This window comes from Trichoderma ghanense (assembly GCF_004382785.1).
Source record: "Trichoderma ghanense strain CCMA-1212 chromosome Unknown scaffold_1, whole genome shotgun sequence".
NCBI lineage: Eukaryota > Fungi > Ascomycota > Sordariomycetes > Hypocreales > Hypocreaceae > Trichoderma > Trichoderma ghanense.
Genome location: NW_027395664.1, coordinates 557,161 through 577,325, shown reverse-complemented (window position 1 = coordinate 577,325; position 20,165 = coordinate 557,161). Strand labels below are relative to the sequence as shown.

Below are 20,165 nucleotides of genomic sequence, written 5' to 3'. Positions count from 1 at the left end.
CAAGCAGCATATTCCTCTTCGAGTCATCTTTCATTATTAATCATGAATCCGAAGCTACATAACAAATGGTCCATGAAGCTGTACTTGCATCCCACCTGGAGGCCGACATTCCCACTGATACTCTCAGCGGCACATTGGCCCCCTCCAGTCTGGTCAACATGTCCTGGGCCATCGGCAAAATTGGCACAAGCAATCACACTTGGTCCGGTTCCAAGTCTCAGCCATAAAACAAGTCATAACAAACCATGCGTCTCATGTCCCACTAAGGATAGTGTCGGTAGGGCTAGAAACCGGCAGTCCACCGCCGTGGACGTCGTATGGAGAGCAGATGCGGACAATACCCTTCTTCAGCCGTGACCGCTTCGTCAGATGCCCTGTTTTCATCAGCTGGATATCCCCAATCAATGAGCCCCAGTCCGGCATCATTCGCGCCTTGATCAGGCTCCTCCCCACGCATTCCAACGTTTGTGACATTGACATCCGCAACCTCCTCTCCAGCTTCTCCTTTGTCTTCTTCGCGATAACAGTTGGCTTGATCGACAGCCAAGAGAGATTCGTAGAGCTTCTTCATATTCGCCAACACATAGGGTCCCCTGATTTTCTCAACGTGTCGTAGCCACTCTTGGATGTTGACATCCCCTGTTCTTTTCCACTCCAGCCAACGCTCAGGTTTCGTCGTAGACCAGCTCATCCAGCGCATCACTGCTTCCTTGGATGGCTTGCTGCCTGCTCCATGCACCAGCCGATTTGGCCACGCATCTACAATCGTATTCTGACGCTTCAAATGCACACCCATGTATCCCGTCTTCAGAATGCTGGCCTTGGGCTGCTGTGGCATTTCCTCTCCGGGAACTCGGCCTCCAAAGCGATCCGCGTCGTTCAGATAGCTGCGATCACGTAAAGTCAGCCATCCCGTCACATAGTGGTGCTCCGCATGTCTGTGGACGGCCACTTACTGGTAGGAGAACATGTCCCAGTCGCGGAAGAGCAAGAGGCCCATATGTCGGGGCAGCGAGGCGGCGCTGTAGTTCTCGCCCGCAGCTTGTGCCGGGGGGATCATGGCGTCCAGCGGCTCGAGTCCCCGATGGAATATGAGTTCTTTCTCAGCGGCCACATACTTGTTAAGCTCGGGTGACACTGCCGAGACGACACTCTCCCGACACATGGTCAGCATGGTCGCCTGGGGATTCTCGTCTGCGTGTCGCAGCAAAGTGGCGCATGAAAGGAAACAAAGTTCGGGCTCGAATTCGAAGAGATGTCCGACCTGAGTCGCTAGGCATGAGTAACAAACCCCGTCCATCTTCAAATGCACTGCACATTACCTCTATGCGATCGAAATAGGGCGGCTCTTGTTCATCGTCATCTCGAAGGTGGCCCACCATCTCCGTCAGGCCACAGGCCATGAGCCTTATGCTGATTCCCCTTCGCCGCACCCGCTCTAGGAACGCCAGAACCTTGCCGCGAATATAGCAGCCCATTTTGCCGTACACGTCGCCTTTCGCAGGATACGGGGCGTGCTCTAGAACTTCCTCCATAGGCCATTCGGAAAGAGGTTCGTTGGTCAGTCCTGTGGGTTGGCTTCCGTCAGGGTTGAAGAAGATGCTGTTCAGCGTCAGTATAAGTCTCTCCACCTCTCCGTCTTCTGTGGCACGAGCCAGCTGCAAGACTTACGGACTCGGCTTTACAAACGACTCCATCGGGCCGCTATAAGGCAAGAGCATGCCATCCTGCCGCCACTTGGCCAAAGCTGCCGCTCTTGGCGGGGACATCCTCGCGTGCACCCTATCCAGAGGCTCACCGTACAGCATCGCGTCGGTTTCCCTCGCCATTCTGGCGGAAGCTTCGTTCTTGGACGGGGTCTGATAGATGTGATCCACGATAGCATCCCATACATTGGGCTCGAGCTGAGCGTGCAGTTGTACATTGTCTCCGTGGAAAGTGACTCCCGGGGTGAAAACAGTGCCCCCTTCGCGATAAGATCGCGCAGTTTTGCGTGCAAATGACATGTCTTTTCCAACTGTCTCCCTGACGTACGTATAGACATCTTGGGGCCACTTGAGCGAATACCACACGTGTGCAACGATATCTGCAATCGTTTGAGGGCCCTGCGTCCCCGAGATCATGACGTGTAGCGAAACGATCGTCCGCAGAAGCTGAGGAAGATCGTTTTCGCAAATGACAACGCTGAGCTCCGGATACGCCGTCTCCGGCAGGGCGGCAACAGAATAAATGAGGTGCCGCAGGCCAAACGCTAGACTCGTTAGCAGAGGTGCAGATGGAAAGGGTACGGTAATTGGAAGCGACAAACTCACGGCCGAGAAGGAGGAGCCTCAGGGGGCCATGGTACTCTGCTCCCTCGTTCTCTGCCAGATTCAGGATGTCGGACGCGGCATGATTGCCCCAGAACACTCCAGTGTCAAAGACTGGATGGTCAGGGATCACGGCGCCGTCGATGCCCGCCGACGGAGGAACGTGTGGTGGCGGGCATGATGCTTTGTGAGCTTTTGCGTGCTCTTTCTTGCAATCTTGGCTGCAGTACTGCATGAGGTACGTTAATGCTTGCGTGTCAGCCAAGGCATATCCAGTAGCTAAGCACATAGGAAGAGAGGCAGGGGGGGGGAGAGGGAGGGGGTTGGAAGAGATGGGCAGCGAAGAACACCGATTTGCATGACTTGTTCCACAGCCATCAACACTCACAGCGACGAGATGACACTTCTGGCAGGCGATCTTTGCAGGCATCGGACATTGCAACCCATCCACCCATTCAGCCGCACATTTCAAGAAGTCTGGCTTTTCCGCTTCTAGCGTGTCGCTTGAACCCCCCTCGGAGCCTGGTTCGGCTTGCGTCTTCTCGCTTTCCGATCTATCTTTACGCTTGTTTCGCGATTTTCGTCGACCCATTTCGAGGTGGATATGGTTCGTAGAGCACGGCGGCGGAGTGACGTCGTCGTCAAAGGCCAAAGATGGGAGACGGCAGAGAAGCGCTGACGATCGGTAGCCAGCAACAATAGCCAAGGGGGCCTCAGCAACTCGGAACGATGAGGTCTAAGGGAGCTCGGGTTAACAGTCAGAAGGTTGGAAAAAAGCCAGGTTGCCCGGGAGATTGTCCAAGAAGGCACGAGGACATGTTCTGGGAAAGCACTGCAGTTTCCGACATGCTCTCCTCTGATGTTCCTTCGCAGGTTCTTCTCGCATGGCACATTCCCTCGATGATAGGCGGAGCCCGTAGAGCCTTCCGGAGAGACTTGTCGATACTCGTTCCCATTGAATGCTATATCTAGCGCTATATATCAGTAATAGGTCTCGTCGTCTTTCACATTATCCTCTGGTATCCACCCCATCAAGCAATGATGCGCTGCTTATTTGCCGATGGTCAAGAACAGACGGTCGCCAACATCGCCCAGGCCGGGCTTCAACATGCCCCCATCCGTCAGCTCCTTGTCGACGCCCGCAATCCAAATCTCCGTTCCTTCGGGCCACTCGGCGGCGGCCTTCTGTACACCCTCTTCAGCTCCCAAGACAGACAGGACAAGCACTCTCCTGGCGCCCCATTCGCGCAGGGTCTGGATGGCTGCCGCGCACGTACCGCCGGTAGCGATGACAGGATCGACAATGATGGCCAGCTTGCTGCTTTCGGCAGAGCCCGGGATTTGCCGAGGGAGGTTGTTGTAGTATTCGACGGGGTCGAGGGTCGAGGGCTCGCGGTACATGCCGAGGTGGTGGATGGGTACTGACTCGGGGAGCATGGTTTGTACGGCTGCAAGGCATGAGTTTATGTACGGTCGTTGGGGAGCTGTCGGACGCTGCCGTGAGACTGACCTTCGACCATGCCCAAGCCGGACCGGAGGATCGGGACTATGCAGATGTGGTTCGGCTCAGAGACAACGGTCGTGTATTCGAATCCCAGGGGAGTTTGATCCTTTGACGGCGTGAATATCAGAAGCGTTTCTATCAGATCCATACTTGGGTGAAGGTCACCTTTGGTCCGTTGGTCGCTTTCAGAGCCGAGCTGACGGCCTCGCAGGCAAGGACTAATGAGATCTCGTGGATCAAAGACTTGACGTCGCGGGAGCTGGCAGACTTGGATCGCAGTTGGCTGAGCTTGGCCAGCAAGCTGGGATGCTGCGAGACGTGAACGTTTGAAGGCAGGTTGGCCATGGCTGATGGTGTCTAATCTCGAAGATGTTGCGTGTGTTGGGCAGTCGTATCTAGGTACTTGTCAACGAGGGTGTAAGACCGATAAATGATGTAAAACGTAAGGTAGAAAACGTCGAAACTGTAAGATTGCGGGAACGAAAAACCACGGCAAACAGGGCGAGAAACGGGACGGATATAGGGAATTCTAGGAGCAAGAAGGATAGTGCGCAAGCAAAGAGGAGAAAGAAGCGGTCGTGATAGAGTCGAGGTGAGATGCAGGCGTCGGACTGGGCACAAATTACGTAGCGAGATACCTTACCGACTGGGAGAGGCCATATCAATCAAGGTGGGGGAGGGGTCAGTGCTAATGGCGCTCCAGCAGTGCTCTAACGGTGCTTAGCGACGCTCTAACCGTGCTGGAGCCACAGCGCGCGCCGGGGCTTTGCGGAGTGTGGAGATGGCAGCTCTTCAGGCCTGGATCGGGTATCGGAGAGGCCCGCCGGTGGGGCCAGCTGATAAGACACCTCGACTGACGGGACTTGTTGAAGGTGCAGCACAAGAGACATTCCACAACTAAGTGGTGATGCGACATTACATGGTGCATATACTAACTTTTCAAAGGGCTTATTTTGCGATAAGAAGATAGCAGAATATTTCAAGTCAAATCTGCCGAAGGCATGCAGTGATCGATGCAGAATAACACCACAATGCGCAAGGTATTGAGAGCAAAGGCGACCATCCGAAGTACCAGAGGACATGCGCTCGGATATCAGATGCCGATGGACGGCGGCTGAATCTCGGCTCCTCGCCTCTCCCCTGTCCCTCTTCGTGCCTCGTAGCCGGCTCGGCTCCAGAACATGAATCAAATTCTTTCTCCCAGCCATTGGATCTTCAATGCTTCCCTTCGCCATGCTCCGTGGCTCAAACGCCGTCTACGCCCCAGGCTGAGCACCTCGATCAACTGCCCAAGCCTCGAGAACAATGCCTTCGCCGTCGCGCGACCCAGAAACCGCATCGCGGTCGAGCCGCGGGAGCTACGACGCTCCTCGCGCATATCAGAACATCGACGATGTCACCGCCGGGCTGTCAGTCGACATCCCACCTGAACGCCAGGCTCCAGCAACGGAGGCAGCAGCAGCAGAAGAAGAAGCACCGTCTCCCGTCCGCGAACGTCGACGCTCCTCCGCCGCAGAGAGCCCAACATACGACATCCCCGAAGACTGGGCCAACCTCGACGAAGTAGCAGCGACAAGCCCTGTCGAAAACATCAGAGAGGCGCCCATCTACCGGCACCACAGCCTCGAGGAGATCCGCAGTCGCGATGAGCGCGAAAGGCGACGAGCCAGCGTCTCCCAGACAAGGCTGCAGCCCCCTCCCCCGACGGAGCAGTTTGACGTCGAAGAAGCCGTCGAGACGAAGGAGGGGGGAGAGGAGGAACGTCACGTGTCGAGGCTGACGACGGAGATCTACACCATCTCGTACCTCGTCTTCTTCTCCATCTGGGGCACCCTCGCGCGCGTGGGTTTGACCGCGCTGACGACGTACCCCGGCGTGCCTGTCGTCTTCAGCGTTCTATGGGCCAACTTTGGAGGCAGCCTCATCATGGGCTTCTTGTCCGAGGATCGGATGCTGTTCCGCTATGAGTTGGGGACGCCGACGTACGACCAGGTGCTCGCACGCACAAATCAGAACGGAAACGGCGAGGGGAGCTCAACACAGGACGACCAGCCCATCGATCTGGCTGCAGCCAAAAAGGCCCATCTGGCCACGAAAAAGACGATTCCCCTGTACATTGGCCTGGCGACTGGGTTCTGCGGTAGCTTTACCAGCTTCTCAAGCTTCATACGGGACATCTTCCTTGCCCTGTCCAACGAAATGGTCACTCCAAAGCTAGGCATACCCGACCGAAACGGCGGATATTCGTTCCTGGCCCTCCTCGCCGTAACAATCACAACAGTATGCCTCTCGCTATCGGCCCTGATTCTCGGAGCCCACCTCGCCATCGCACTCGAACGCTTCACCCCATCGATCCCCTACCCCGTCACACGCAGGATCCTCGACCCCCTCGGCGTCCTCCTCGGCTGGGGCTGCTGGCTCGGCGCAGTCCTCATGGCCATCTTTCCCCCGCACAACAGGTGGCGCGGCGAGATCCTCTTCGCCCTCGTCTTCTCGCCCCTGGGCTGCCTCGCGCGCTTCTACCTCTCCATCCACCTCAACGCCAAGATTGCGTCGTTCCCCCTGGGTACCTTCACCGCCAACGTCGGCGGCACGGCTGTCCTCGGCATGGCGTGGGATATCGCTCATGCTCGCGTGGGAGGAGTTGCAGGGTGTCAGGTGCTGCAGGGCATCGAGGATGGCTTCTGTGGCTGTCTGACGACCATTTCGACGTGGGTTGCCGAGCTGAGTAGTCTTGAGCGGCGACACTCTTATGTATACGGCTTCAGCAGCGTGGCCGGCGCTCTGGCTGTGATGATTGCCATCATGGGTGGTCTCCGATGGAGCGATGGATTCAGCCCTCTAGCTTGCGTCGCTTGAACAGAACAATATGTGACGACGGGCAAAGGCAATAGAGCGCAGCAGCAGACGACCTGCTGACGTTGAGACCAAGTCAGACATAAACCAGATTCTCATTTGTCATCAGCTTCAAGGTGTAAATAGGATACCACGTCACTCGATACCGAGAGATTTGGAACCCGTAATAGATGATTAGATAATAATGCCACGCTATGGTGAAGGCTTGGAAAGCTTGATTATGGAATATCACCCCTGGATGATATCCAAAGCGTGTCGCAAAGGCCCAATATTCGAGACTACTTTCTCAATTTCAGACGCTATCGGCATGNAAAAAAAAAAAAAAAAATGAAAAGAAAAAAACGCTAGGCAGACATTGAATTTTCAAATGAGAGAGGGTACGGCTCATTTCGTGCCCTTCATCTCATCCTCCGCTTTCAGCTCCTCGTGTAAAAGCTTCTGCCTATCGAGCGACCGAGTGGCCAGCCTTTGGCCGCCCTTGTACTTGCTGATGATGACTTCCCAGGAGTCCGACCATTTCTCTAGGCCTAGTAATGACAAGAGCGACTTCCATCGAACTGTGGGGGGCACGTTGTTCTCCGAAAAGCCGTGTATCATACCATCCAGTGCTGAGACGTCCTTCTTGAAGATCTGGGAATTCGACATGGAAGTCTGGAGAAGCTTCGCAGACAGCTCGATCCAGTGCCTGGATGCGTCTAGTTGGCCAAACGGGTGCCAGAGGGCATAGCGGAACTCAAAGATTGGTGTTCCAAACGGCCCATCCGTAGGCCATATGGCAAACGAGGTAGCCCGACCGGTGGTTGTACGGAGAGCAGCGTCGAGGTCTTTTAGCGACTGGATCTGCCACAAGAACTGGAGCCTGGCTTGAAGCTCCTTATTATGCAATTTGGGAAGATAGAGTATCGTGACGGCAGAGTTCAGGGGGTCTTTCGGAGGTGACGCTTCTCCGGAGCCGTGCCAGATGAGGCTCGCGACCCGAGAATACGCCTCCAGCGTTCGAACATGAGGCTGTAGTCGCCCAAAAGAGTCGGAACAGAGGCGCTCAAGCAGCTCCTGTTCAAGGACCCAGACCAGCGTCACCAGCTTCTTGGCATGAACCAGAGTAATGCTTTCGGACAAGGGCCGGACCTGGACACTGAACCTGCAAGTTGAGTTGAGATGTAGAACAAGGCCCTTTCTCAGAACGTCGAGGATCCATTCTGTTGGTAAATCAATGTCCTTGTCCACAAAGACCTTACTGTGATATGTTGGGCTGCGAAGCTGTACGCCATACCATTCATACATCTGCGGACTGTCTCTCTTTGCGTATGTATTGACTGAAGGCACGACGTACCAGAACTCATCAGTGGCGTCGGGATCAGGTGCGCGTTGCGAGGATCTCAACGATCCACGTTCAGCAGACGAGTTCTCGAAGCTTGCCACAGGTTGTTCGTATTTCAGCAGCAACCCCTCGACCTCCTGCAGGATGGTATTGTACGGATCCTTTGCTTCGGCGGGACATGCCCAAGGCAGCTCATCACGGTGTCCATGGAAGTCGTTGAAAGTAGAGTCGTAGTTGACTCCCGGCAGCTCCTGTGCCACCAGAAATTCAATCTCAAAACTGTAGGTAGTTTGCGGGAGGCGGTCGTCAGGTTCAGGTCGAGGCATGGTTACGTGTCGTTACAAGGCGTGATCTCCAGAGAATACTGTCGAAGCTTGGTTTGGAATGATCTTAGGAGCTGAAAAATTGTATGAAAAGCGCGTGAGCTCAGAGAGTCGTTGCTTTTCCTAATGACTGTGGTGATAATGTCTGCGGGAACGATGTTCGTGATGGATGGAAGGAAGAATTGTGAAGTAGAGAGGAAAGGTCTGGATTCTACCGATGTAAGTTCCTCTCCGGGTGCTCCTTTTCAAGAGAATGACAAGTAATAGTCAGGTTGAAGGAACAGATTCATGCTGTCCATTCGGCAGATGATCTCCTTCCTCTTGGCCCCAGCTGGCAGCCATGTCTTCCAAGGACACCAGTCGCGGTATTTGAGGGCAGGGCTCAGTCGGGTTACAGCCAGTGACAGGTTACCTTGCGTTGCCTTTACGATCAAGTCGCACTGGCCCCGAGTGTCATGATGCCACGAGGACCTATATCGCGGTTTCCATCCTCGCCATAGCCTTGAATGTGTTTAGATAACAACATACTGCAAGCCGCTGAGGTCAGCCAAACAAAGAATCAACATTTATCATTAGATCAGTCCACCCGGCAGTTGATGACCAGCTTGGGGAAAAGTCTGGAGAGAGCTTCTGATGACCAGACGAGGAGGCAGCTGGACGTGACATCTCCCATTGGCACGACGGTGCGGCGTGTATCGAAGAGCCTTGCTGTGACATGTGTCATGTAGCATTCGGCATGTGGCATCCGATTTCTTGCGCAATTGTCTCGAGAAGGGTTCTTCAGCCCCCAGAGATGCCAGATGGAGCAATCAATGCGAAAGGCGAAGCTCAAGTTGCAGGTAACAGCAAACAAATCGAGGACAACTGGGTTATATAAGCAGATTGACAGACTAGCCCAAAGAGGCGGGCTGCAGGCAGCAGCTCCGGGCCCACAATTCGGCTGCAGCTCCAATGACTTCACGGCACTTTGGCCTCGACCTCGATCAGCTGTGAACTTATTCAAAGCTGCATCATCACAGCAGAGACGCGATTGCTTCACCTCGCCCTTGCCATTCATTCACTTGCAGTACCTCATCTTCCGCCTTTAAGCATACGACTACCGTGTTCCTAAGAGAATTGACAGTGACCCTCTTTCGACGGCGACACGCTGCGCCATCAGGTCCTCTGTTCTGGAGCATCATCACTAATAAAGCAGGCCAATCTTCAGGCTAGCGCGCCATGAGCAAAGGGACGGCCAAGGAGACAAAGACTCCCGACGAAGATGCGCTGAGGGAAGATGACCTGCAATATGGCACAAGTGGCATGACGGAGCAAGAGATTGCCGAAAAGTAGGTGTCTTCATTGCCTCACACAATGAGTACCAGGCGTTAATGCAGCCAAGGTATCCCAATAAGCCGAGGAACCACTCCAAGACGCTCAAGTTCGCGGAGCTGTTCAAAGAGCTGTTCAATCCTCTCAACGACAACAAAAAGCAGCCTTCTGGCCCATCAATCCCCGCCAGCAAAAAGGGCCCCCATGGTTTGACCAAGCTGTCGCCTCAGGAGCAGAGGCGGCACATCATCGAGAGGTTCATCACCAGATGGAGAAAGGAAGTCGGCAACGACTTTTACCCTGCCCTTCGACTGATCCTGCCCGACAAGGATCGGGATCGCGGCGTCTACGGGCTGAAGGAGAATGCCATCGGTAAGCTTCTGGTCAAGCTGATGAAGATTGACAGGAACTCGGAAGATGGCTACAATCTCCTGCACTGGAAGCTGCCGGGCCAAACGACCGGCGCGCGTTTGGCAGGCGATTTCGCCGGCCGATGCTTTGAGGTCATCTCGAAGCGACCCATGCGCATTCAGGTGGGCGACATGACCATCGCAGAGGTCAATCACCTGCTGGACAAGCTGGCTGCCTCGAGCGGAGAGGCTGAGAATCTCCGCATCTTTGAAACCTTTTACAATCGCATGAACGCAGAAGAGCTCATGTGGCTCATCCGCATCATCCTGAAACAGATGAAGGTGGGCGCCACGGAGAAGACGTTTCTGTATCTGTGGCACCCCGACGCCGAGGCCCTCTTCAGCGTGTCGTCGAGTCTCAGGCGCGTATGCTGGGAGCTCTACGACCCTGAATTCCGACTCGAGCAGGACGAGGCCGGTATTGCACTTATGCAGTGCTTCCAGCCGCAACTTGCTCAGTTCCAGATGCCGGCCTCGTTCCAAAAGATGATTGAGCTGCTACGGCCGACGGAAGATGACGCTGAGTTCTGGATCGAGGAGAAGCTGGACGGCGAGCGCATGCAGATGCACATGGTGGAGGACCCCGATCACCCTGGGGGTCGAAGATTCCGCTGGTGGTCAAGAAAGGCCAAGGACTACACCTATCTTTACGGCGACGGCTTGCTGGATGAAAACTCCAGCTTGACGAGACATCTAAAAAACGCCTTTTCACCTGGCGTGCGAAATCTGATTCTCGATGGCGAGATGATTACCTGGGACATGGGCGTCGACAAGATTGTCCCCTTTGGCACTCTCAAGTCGGCAGCCATCGCGGAACAGAGCAACAAGTCCGAGTCCAACGCGGCCGGCCACCGCCCCCTGTTTCGAGTTTTCGATATATTGTATCTGAACGACAAGCAGCTGACACAGTACACCCTGCGCGATCGCCGGAATGCACTGCAAAAGGCAATCAGGCCGGTACATCGACGGCTGGAGATCCACGAATACACGGCCGCCACATCAGCCGACGCCATTGAACCGCTTCTGCGAGAGGTGGTCGCCAACGCGTCAGAAGGTCTCGTCCTGAAAAACCCTCGCTCCATGTATCGCCTCAACAGCCGCAACGACGACTGGCTCAAGGTGAAGCCCGAGTACATGTCGGAATTTGGCGAGTCGCTCGACTGCGTCATCATCGGCGGCTACTATGGCTCGGGAAGACGGGGAGGGATGCTGTCAAGCTTCCTGTGCGGCCTCCGCGTCTCCCAGAACCACATCCAGGCCGGCGCCAACCCCGAAAAATGCTTCAGCTTCTTCAAAGTCGGCGGCGGCTTCCGCACGGAGGACTACGCCGAGATCCGGCATCGGACAGACGGCAAGTGGATGGAATGGGATCCCAAAAACCCGCCGTCCGAGTACATTGAGCTGGGCGGCGGCGGGGCCAAGCAGTACGAACGGCCCGACATGTGGATCCGGCCAAAGGACTCTGTTGTGGTCTCTGTCAAGGCGGCCAGCGTTGGTCCGTCAGATCAGTTCGCCCGGGGCTTCACTCTGCGATTTCCTCGGTTTCGAAGGCTACGGCTGGACCGCAGCTGGGACTCGGCTCTGTCTCTGGAAGAGTTTCAGGAGCTCAAGCAGAGGGTCGAGTCGGAGATCAAGGCGACGGAAATGACAGTCGAGGACCGCAGGAGACGAAACCCAAAGCGAATCAAGAAGGAACTCGTCATTGCGGGCGACGACGCAGCTCCTCCCCAATTCGAAGGCAACAAGTCGAAGCTCTTCGAAGGTCTCGAATTCTGCGTCCTATCCGAATCACTGAAACCCTACAAAAAGACAAAAACGCAGCTAGAATCCATCATCAAAAGAAACGGAGGCTCAATATCGCAAAGAGCCGCCGCCGGGACAAAAACGATCCTCATAGCCGACAAGAAAGTCGTCAAAGTCGCGAGCCTCATCAAAGTCGGCGACGTAGACATTATCAGGCCCCGCTGGATCAAAGACTGCCTAGAGCAGCCCAACGGCGGATTCTTGCTCCCATATGAGCCGGGCCATATATTCCATGCGACGGATGCCTTGGCGAATGTCGCGGCGCAGAACACGGATCGGTACGGAGATAGCTATGCGCGTGACGTGGGTGTGGACGAATTACGAGAGCTGATGAGGGACATGCCGAAGCTGGAAGACAGGGAGACATTCGACAAGCTGCTGTTCCTGGAACAATTGGAGCAGCACGGCAAAGACATCGGCTCACTGCGGAATTTCATGTTTTCGCGCTGCAGGGTGCTCTTTTACCTCGCTGACGGGGCAAAGGAGAGCGCAAGGGATAAATGGGAGAGGTATGTTCGCTACGGGGGCGGCTCGGTCAGCCAGGAGGTGGACGACGAGTCAGTGACGCACATTGTTGTGCTTGGGGACGATGTGATGGAGGTGGGCGATGTGGGGGACAAGTTGCGGTTGAGATTGAGTTCGAGCGCGAGGAGGAAGATGCCGAGGTTGGTGAGCGAGGGGTGGGTGGAGGAGAGTTGGCGGGAGAGGACGCTTGTGGATGAGGAGCGGTATGCTGTCTGATGAGCACGAATATGAGGATTCTTTCATTGTTGGCAAGGTTGGGTTGTCTTGTACTCCATGAGGGTCTGTGTATACGAGAAATCGTCATTCTGACAAGAGCAACTATGTTTTAAACAAGGAGCATATTCAAGGGTATCTCGACAAGCTTTTCCCCAAACCCTAACTTCAATCTCATGCACAGTTACCGTCATCATCACCAACCAACCGTCAGCCCCGTCTCACCGCGTCTTCCTCTTCCTCTTGGCCTTGTTCTTCTTCCGGATATTCAGCACCTTCTTCCTCTGTATGACCCTCATGATCCAAGACCAAATTATCTCGCGCATAAGAATGAGCACCGTAGCAACCGCCGTCGGAACAGCACAAGCCCAACTAAGATTTCACTCTCTGTCAGTTATTTTCATCAAGAGCACTCCTCCACCCACCTAACAAAGGTGTGTAAAACTTACAAGTACCATATTCCGTTATTGATCTCAGGGAACCCCGAAGGCGGAAAGTTCTGCCCAAAAAAGCCCGTGATAAACGTCAGCGGGAGGAAGATGATGGTGACCGTCGTCAGCTGCTTCATGCTCTCGTTCTGGTACGCCGAGATTGTGTTGAAGATGAGGTTGATGAGGTTCTCGCTCGACTGCTTGGACTGCTGCAGCGCCTCCGTAATGATGATGCAGTGGTCCAGCACGTCGCCGAGGTACGTGTGCGTCATGGGCGTGACGATGACGCCGCTGGCCGGGTTCTCGAGCTCGGCCATGGCCTGGTCGTAGGTGAGGTTGGTGCGGTGGTCGCGCAGCACGTTGACCAGGTTGTCAATGGGGTTGAGGAAGCGCAGCATCTTGTTGATCTCGCTGATGCAAATGTACAGCGTCTTGCACTGCTTGATGTCGGGAGACGTCAGCACGTCCAGCTCCAGGTCGCCCAGCACGTCGCTGTACGCGGCCGTCAGGGGCACGGCCAGGTCGACGATGGCGTCGATGATGGCCTGCACCAGCAGCGAGGCGTCGGACGACTCGCGCAGCACCGTGCCCGGGGTGCCCAGGCGCGTCACGATCGGACGCTCGACGTCGCCGGCAGACACCTCGAAGAAGGAGACGACGGTGTTGTCCGACGTCAGGAAGATGGACACCTGCTCGGCCGAGACGGCCAGGTGGAGCGGCGTCAGGATCGAGTGGGCCTCCATGTACTCGGTGCGGACCTCGTTGCCCGAGGCGTGGTACCGCTGCAGCGAGCGCATCATGGACGTCTCCTGAAGCCCCAGCGTCTCGGACAGCTCCGTCATGCACTTGGTCGGGCCGCGCTTCTCGGGGTCAAAGTGCGTCGTGTTGGCGGCCTTGTCCGCGGCTTTGCTGCCAAAGTTGCGGAACCAGTTCTTGACCTTGGAGGTCGACTTTCCCGAGAGGATGCTGCTCGTGTCCGACGACGAGGAATCGTCGTCGTCAATCAGATGGACCAGCTTCTGCAGTGTCAAGACGATGAAGGCATGGCTCGGATACCTTTCACAAAAGGCGAATCGAATCAGCATGATGGCCCAACCACGGGGAGAAGGCCGCTTTGTCAACTCACCAGTCAGCCTTGGTCCTGTTCCTAATGTTCATGACATCCTCCAACGCCAGCTTATGCAGCCCCTTGTGCGCACCAATCGCCTGAATCACATCCCAACTGAGCCCATTGACATTGATCCACCGACACTTTGCCCACTCCTCCTTGGGCTCCGTCAGAAACGACACAAACGAGTCGTTGTCAAAGTGCTTCTTCACCATGTGATCCTTGGAGAAGTCCACAACCGTAATCTGACACTGCGCACTCAGCGTCGGCATCGAAGCGTGTCCGCCGTCGGGCAGGTTGGGATCAAAGCCCGGCTCCGACCCCGGCTGCCAGCCCGGCCGCTCCGTGTGCGTGGCATCAAAGTCGAACTCGTCGTTGTCGTCGATGGTGTGGAACGTCTGGACGCGGGTGCTCTTGCGACGGCGCAGCGGCGAAAAGGGCTCGCGATGGACGGCGGTGTCGGAGCGCGAGAAGCGCTGGACGTCGGCCTGGGGAGGCGCGTTGTTGGCGTTGTCCGTGTCGACGCTGAGATCGTAGCGGACTCGGTTCAGGGACTGCCGCGCCTCGGTGGGAGAGGTGGCGTTGCTGCTCCCAGCCTCGTGAGTGAGATCCATGGCGTTTGTGAGGCTTGTCGAGACGATGTCCAACAAGGGGGAGGCTTCGATTCAGCGCAAACCACGCCGACGGTCGCGCTCTTTGTGCGCGTCGCCCTCGACAGCAGCGGCGACAATGGTAACGTAGCTATGACAGCGAATACTGGAGTCCGTCGGGTGCGCTTCTGAGCTGGAAACAGCCAGAGGTCGACGTCACGATGGCAACAGATACGTCACCTCGTCAGATTCAGCGATTTCGGTCGTCTTCCATCCAATTCGTGCGTGTCAAAGCCCAACAGAGAGATTCAGTCACCCAAAGTAAGAGATGATAATAAGATGGCATTCACCGCATCGTCGGCCGAAGCATTCTGACATTCATTAAAACGGAGCATGGCAAAGGGACAAGAGTAGAAGGACATTGATCCCCCCACGGTATAATTAGAATTGGAGGAGCGTCTTATTGCATGTTCGCTTCGAAACGAAGGGAACCGAATCGCAGCTGCTGCCCCCCCTTAGCCTGAGCCTTAGGTTGGCCTTAGCCGCAGCTGTTAAGGAGAAGGTTCCCTGGAATAACATTCAGTATGACGTGATACATGGCGACGATCATCGTGATCCCGCCAATCACACCGCGACTCAAGTCTTCATGGGTCAATTAGTTGGAATTGCTCCACGCTGGATTTATCTCGTCTTTTTTATATACACGTGCATCTGATCGTCAAAACTGGATATCCATGTATCTCGTCATGATCAACGTCGAGACAAACGTCGAGACAAAGAAGCGAAATCGAGAGTAAATAAATAATACAGTGTAAAAAGCTCTTCCTCCTTCTCGCCCTCTGCATTGTAGCGGAGGGGCTTCATCTGGTAGCATTAAAACCCCCCTTGCTCCTCTCCATGAAACGCTCACCCTCACTCGGACATGCCATCTTACAGCACCTCCACCAGCTCAAAGACCTGGTCATTTTGACCATTGCATTGCGCAGCCTCCACCCTGTCAGCGCCGGCGATGAGGCACGTCTGCTTGTCGGCCGAGTTGGGTGTGAGGAGGATGGTGTCGGAGCCCGCCTCGAAGGGGAACAGCTGCGAAGTCGCAGTTTGGCCGCCTGTTGCCTCCACGTTAGCATCTGTTGCATTCGAGAGAGATAATCAAGAGTGAAACACTTACTTCCATCGGCACGCCCACCGCAAGAGAACAAAATCACCTGGTCATTAGCCGCCCTTCGGCCGTCAAAGTTGACGCAGCCGTTGGTCAGCACGCTGACAATCAGCGCCTCGCCAGCCTTGCCATCGTCGTGGACGCCCTTGGTGACAATGTCAAACTTCTGGCTGGCATCTTCGCTGCACTCGGCTAGCCCAATGGGGATCAGGTTCTCTCGGAAATCGCCTGCCGTGGGGTCGATGAAGAAGCATCGGCCATCGGCGGCCCGGATGTTGACGCTCTCCAGAGGTCGGACGGCAGAGGCATCAAACTTTTGGGCTTCGGCAACCGCGGTGGGGTTCAGGGTACCTCCGGCTCCCGAGACCGGGACGGGCGTCGTCGGGTTTGCGGTCACGGCGGGTTGAGACGCAGCTGCAGTCGTCTGCGACCCATTGTCAGCGCTCGAGGTGGCGGCAGCAGACTGTGCGCTCTCCCCAGTCTGAGTGGCCTCGTTGGTAGCCGCAGGAGGGGCAGCCGCAGCGGTGACAGTGGTCACGTCAGTCACCGTGATGATCTTGGGAGCAGAGCAGAGCGAGTTCTGGTCATCGGCAGGGGCCGCCGCACTGGGGGTAGCGCTGGGGGCAGCGGCGGCAGAGGTAGCCGGGGCTTGGGTCGCAGCAGGCGCAGAGCTGGCGGCGGCAGAGCTACTGCTGTCGGAGCCTCCAGCAGCAGCGTCGCCAAAGGTAAACTTCTGTGAAGCATCGTTGTCGTTGCAGTCGGCAATGTCGACCACGTTGCCCTTGGCTGCGAAGCACTTTGTGGGATCGTTGCCAGGAGTCAGACTCAGCGGGCCCGCGCCTCCGGTAAAGGCAAAGAGCTGGGAGTTGGTGACTTGTCCGCCACCATCAGCGCGTCCACCGCATGAGAAGAGGAGCACCTGGTTGCCGGCCGCCCGGCGAGGGTCAAAGTTGAAGCAGGCCTGCGTCAGGGTGCTCACAATCAGAGCCTGGCCCTTCTGGTCGTTGTGGACACCGGCAGTGATGACATCCCAGCCCTGGCCCTGCGCGCTGCCGCAGTCGGTGATCTGGATGGGCGTCAAGTTGGCCCGGAAGTCTCCAGAGAGCGGGTCGACGCTCAAGCACTTGCCATCAGACGTCTTGATCTGGACATTTGAAAAGGCACGGGTGGCCGTATCGTCTCTTTTCTGTGCCTCGGCGGTAGCATCCGGGTCAAGAGACGCAACTTCTCGACGTTGGATGGGCCCAGCAGCAGCAAGGGCCGCAAAGAGCAAAGCAAAGGTCGTCTTGGGGATCATGGTGTTGGCTTAGCGAAGAGTGAAGGAAGGAATCCTCGACGGAACGGAAAAGGAGAGACTGAGAAGAAGAAGAAGAAGAAGAAGAAGAAGAAGCTTTTACAAAGAGAGTGGTATAAAATCTGCACAGCAGATGGCCTCGTCAAAGGCAAGAATGGAAACAAGGAACGAAGAGAAAGGGAAGGGGAAAAGGAAGGAAGCGAGCACAGCACGCAGAGTGAAGCTATTCAGAAGCAACTGACAGAGCTCGAGAAACCCGTTCAAAGGACGAGGCATCCCGCCATCGCCTTATATAGGTAGGCACCTTGTTCAATCGTTCTCTCGTGGTGTATGTGTGTGTGCCCCGTCTGTGCCTCCCATCCAACTCGATCTCGAGTACCAGTTGAACCAGGGTCAGGACAAGGACCAGCATCCCAGAGATGGTCGCATCCTGCCAGACTCGCGAGCCGCGGCTGAAGTACCAAGGTGTCTTCTCCTCCCTCTGTCGGCTCGATCCGGCCAGAGAGACGGTGCAGGCCAGTCCCTTCATTTCCCCATCCGGGGCCTTTGTTCGGCGCCTCTCGCCATTTGGGAGCCTCTGGCCACGGAGCCCCATTCCAGCCATCCAAACGAAACGCCTTGCCGGAGAGAAATTGGTCCGCCAGCGACCTTGTCCAACGCGAGTCGTTTCAGCGCCGCCATTAGACAGACGTGAGACGACACGGGGGGTTCAAGCTCGTTTCGGCGTTTTAGCTTGTTTGGAGGCTTCAGGGGTCCTGAGGAGGAGAATCGCCTGTAAATCCGGAGCCAGCCGGGCGTAGCGGCTGGTCGGCCACTGAACGGTCGCTGGAGCTTTAGCGCCCAGCTGCAGAAACACCAGATGCAGCCACATCGTGATTAGCCGCTGGGGCTTTGACAGGTCCGGCTCAGCTCGCTGCGTGAAATCGGTTGAACAAAGGGGATAGTGTATCCTTAAAGACAAGCATAGTCGAGACATGAAAGGCAGCGGTCGAATTCCGATGGCTTGCATATGCGCCAGACGAGTGACTCCGTCTCGAACTCTGCTCAGCAATTGGCCCGGTCAGTAACCCGCAGGCTCGAATCACCTCAACGTCAGTGCTTGGCATATCGTGGGAAAGCGACTGTCTCTCGAATCGAATCCAAGCATGACGTCGCCGAAATTGGAAATCGGGCTGGACCTGGGGCGTGAACTGGCCGCGCATAAATTGCCGAATTGGCTCGTTGAGCTTGTTGATGTGAAGCTGAAACGGGTGAGCTGCCTTTCGCTAGTCCAAAGGGGTTGCCATCTCAGGGATTATGATGGTGGGATTCAGCATCAACACCTGATAGACTTGGAAACTCAATGAGCTGCCGAACACAGCAAGACTGCTCCACAAGGCATCGCCGAAGAGATGAATCTTTCAGCATGAGGCGAGATGCCTGCAAATCCGCGGTTGACTTGCCAGGTATCTCCTCCGACTACTCTCCCCATTTGTCGGTTTCGCCTCCTCTTGTCGCGTTGGCTGTTCCGCTTTGCCTTGTTCGTTCCTCTACTAGTCGTTTGTTGGATCGTACGTTGGCCATGGAGGACCATACTCCGACCATGCAGGACCGTATCCTGGCAATGAAGAGTTGTCTTCCGGCAATATAGAGTTGTATTCTGGCGATGCGAAATTGTACCCCTGCCACTCAGCGTTGTCCCCCGTCCATTCGACGCCAAACTCGGACCATCCGACGTTATACTCTTGCCAGTCGACATGGTTCTCTAGCCATTCAACGTTGTTCACCAGCCCTTCGAGAGTCTGGTCCGGCCAGACAACAGTAGATGCAAGCCAATCAGGCACTCTTTGCTCAGGCAGACAGCCGCCTCCCAGATAATGATCGCAAACGGCCTCTTCCGGGACTAGAATGGCGTTGTGCCAATTCGGCACACATTCGTCCGCCATATCGAAAGGCAGCTGGGTGAGGCCATCACCCTCCCAAGCTTCTGGATGGTTGATTCGATCCAGCTCGGACATGATATGGGAGCAGGACGTGTAGCAAACTGGGGGCCCACAGCATCCGCAGCGGTATAAGGCGTCGGTGTAAGTGCACATTGTGTAGATGAAGAGTTCGAAGCGACGCCTTTCTTTGCCTTTTTCGAACGGCATACATCTCTCGTCTTTATAGTCTGTGATCATGCAGTGCTGTCCATCGAGTGAGCGATTGCAGCACTTGCTGTACATTGGCTCCGATGCAACACGAAGCTGTTGAAAGGTGCCTTCAGTCCTGACTTGCCGCTGGTATAGGGACAAAGAACAACCCGCTCGCCATCGGGCTTTGCTGGTCATGTGTGTCTTGCCCGGCCATGCTTGAACCAAAGGTATCCAATCTGGTGAGGTGGAAAGGGAAAAGAGAGAAAGAGGATGGTACAACATGCTGATATCCACGGATTGTTATCAGCGGCTTGTGAAAGCGTGTGGTGGCTACAGACGCAGCTGGCAGTGAATCACTGAAAGCCCTGGCGTGGCATTCGCTCGTAAAGGAACCTATCCCAGGCCAGGTCTGGCCGTCGACAGCACGCTTCCCTTCCCACAGGCTGTCACACGCGGCTTGTTTTTGTTCGTTTTGCTTCCCGCAGGACGCCGCACAGGGCGCCATGGCATCGTGTACAAGCCCTTGATAGCATGTTTGCACCACCTGGTTGCGCTGAGGCGAAGGCGGCGGGGAATTCGGACTGCACGGCCAGGCTCAATGTAACCAGCGATGCACATCTGCCCGGCCAGGGCAGTCGCAAGTCCTAGATGGAAGCAAGCCTCATCGCATCCTCGGTTGGGCGTCTGCCATGGGCTGGACAGCGGTGAATCGACCGAGGAATCTGCCAGCCGTTGTCGTCATGCCAGGGCAGCCAAGCAAGGATCCAGGCAATCCAGGAAAGAAACAAGGTGCCCCATCCCCATGATCTGAGCCCAGATGCTGCGTTGCTAGGTAGTGTAGCACTGCACCAAGGTCGCAGCCAGTGCTTCGTACGGTGCAGTGCCTTGCATGCC

The 20,165-nt window shown here is 55.8% G+C and overlaps 8 protein-coding genes across 8 annotated transcripts; 2 read left to right on the top strand and 6 right to left on the bottom strand.

Annotated features, from left to right (window-relative positions):
- Window positions 1–283: 283 nt before the first annotated feature.
- Window positions 284–2,901, bottom strand: CCMA1212_001554 (uncharacterized protein; the record flags this gene model as incomplete). The annotated part of the gene is made up of 6 exons (XM_073698976.1): window positions 284–887; window positions 957–1,264; window positions 1,323–1,602; window positions 1,672–2,251; window positions 2,313–2,538; window positions 2,698–2,901. 6 exons carry the CDS (start codon window positions 2,899–2,901, stop codon window positions 284–286), a joined length of 2,202 nt encoding a protein of 733 aa, XP_073561966.1.
- Window positions 2,902–3,359: 458 nt separating this feature from the next.
- Window positions 3,360–4,258, bottom strand: CCMA1212_001553 (Putative uracil phosphoribosyltransferase urg2; the record flags this gene model as incomplete). The annotated part of the gene is made up of 3 exons (XM_073698975.1): window positions 3,979–4,258; window positions 3,820–3,919; window positions 3,360–3,757 (listed from the first exon to the last, which is right to left on the bottom strand). The coding sequence occupies exons 1-3, from the start codon at window positions 4,156–4,158 to the stop codon at window positions 3,360–3,362; spliced, it is 678 nt and encodes a 225-aa protein (XP_073561963.1). The 5' UTR covers window positions 4,159–4,258.
- Window positions 4,259–5,118: 860 nt separating this feature from the next.
- Window positions 5,119–6,672, top strand: CCMA1212_001552 (uncharacterized protein; the record flags this gene model as incomplete). The annotated part of the gene is made up of 1 exon (XM_073698974.1): window positions 5,119–6,672. The coding sequence occupies one exon, from the start codon at window positions 5,119–5,121 to the stop codon at window positions 6,670–6,672; it is 1,554 nt and encodes a 517-aa protein (XP_073561964.1).
- Window positions 6,673–7,053: 381 nt separating this feature from the next.
- CCMA1212_001551 (uncharacterized protein) lies at window positions 7,054–8,316 on the bottom strand (the record flags this gene model as incomplete). Its single annotated transcript, XM_073698973.1, has 1 exon — window positions 7,054–8,316. One exon carries the CDS (start codon window positions 8,314–8,316, stop codon window positions 7,054–7,056), a length of 1,263 nt encoding a protein of 420 aa, XP_073561961.1.
- A 1,215-nt stretch (window positions 8,317–9,531) lies between these two features.
- On the top strand, window positions 9,532–12,578 carry CCMA1212_001550 (uncharacterized protein; the record flags this gene model as incomplete). Its single annotated transcript, XM_073698972.1, has 2 exons — window positions 9,532–9,641; window positions 9,695–12,578. 2 exons carry the CDS (start codon window positions 9,532–9,534, stop codon window positions 12,576–12,578), a joined length of 2,994 nt encoding a protein of 997 aa, XP_073561962.1.
- Window positions 12,579–12,796: 218 nt separating this feature from the next.
- Window positions 12,797–14,728, bottom strand: CCMA1212_001549 (Cobalt/magnesium transport protein CorA; the record flags this gene model as incomplete). Its single annotated transcript, XM_073698971.1, has 3 exons — window positions 12,797–12,947; window positions 13,025–14,062; window positions 14,133–14,728. The coding sequence occupies 3 exons, from the start codon at window positions 14,726–14,728 to the stop codon at window positions 12,797–12,799; spliced, it is 1,785 nt and encodes a 594-aa protein (XP_073562022.1).
- Window positions 14,729–15,634: 906 nt separating this feature from the next.
- CCMA1212_001548 (uncharacterized protein) lies at window positions 15,635–17,160 on the bottom strand (the record flags this gene model as incomplete). The annotated part of the gene is made up of 2 exons (XM_073698970.1): window positions 15,635–15,810; window positions 15,873–17,160. 2 exons carry the CDS (start codon window positions 17,158–17,160, stop codon window positions 15,635–15,637), a joined length of 1,464 nt encoding a protein of 487 aa, XP_073562021.1.
- Window positions 17,161–18,689: 1,529 nt separating this feature from the next.
- CCMA1212_001547 (uncharacterized protein) lies at window positions 18,690–19,232 on the bottom strand (the record flags this gene model as incomplete). Its single annotated transcript, XM_073698969.1, has 1 exon — window positions 18,690–19,232. One exon carries the CDS (start codon window positions 19,230–19,232, stop codon window positions 18,690–18,692), a length of 543 nt encoding a protein of 180 aa, XP_073562485.1.
- Window positions 19,233–20,165: the final 933 nt, after the last annotated feature.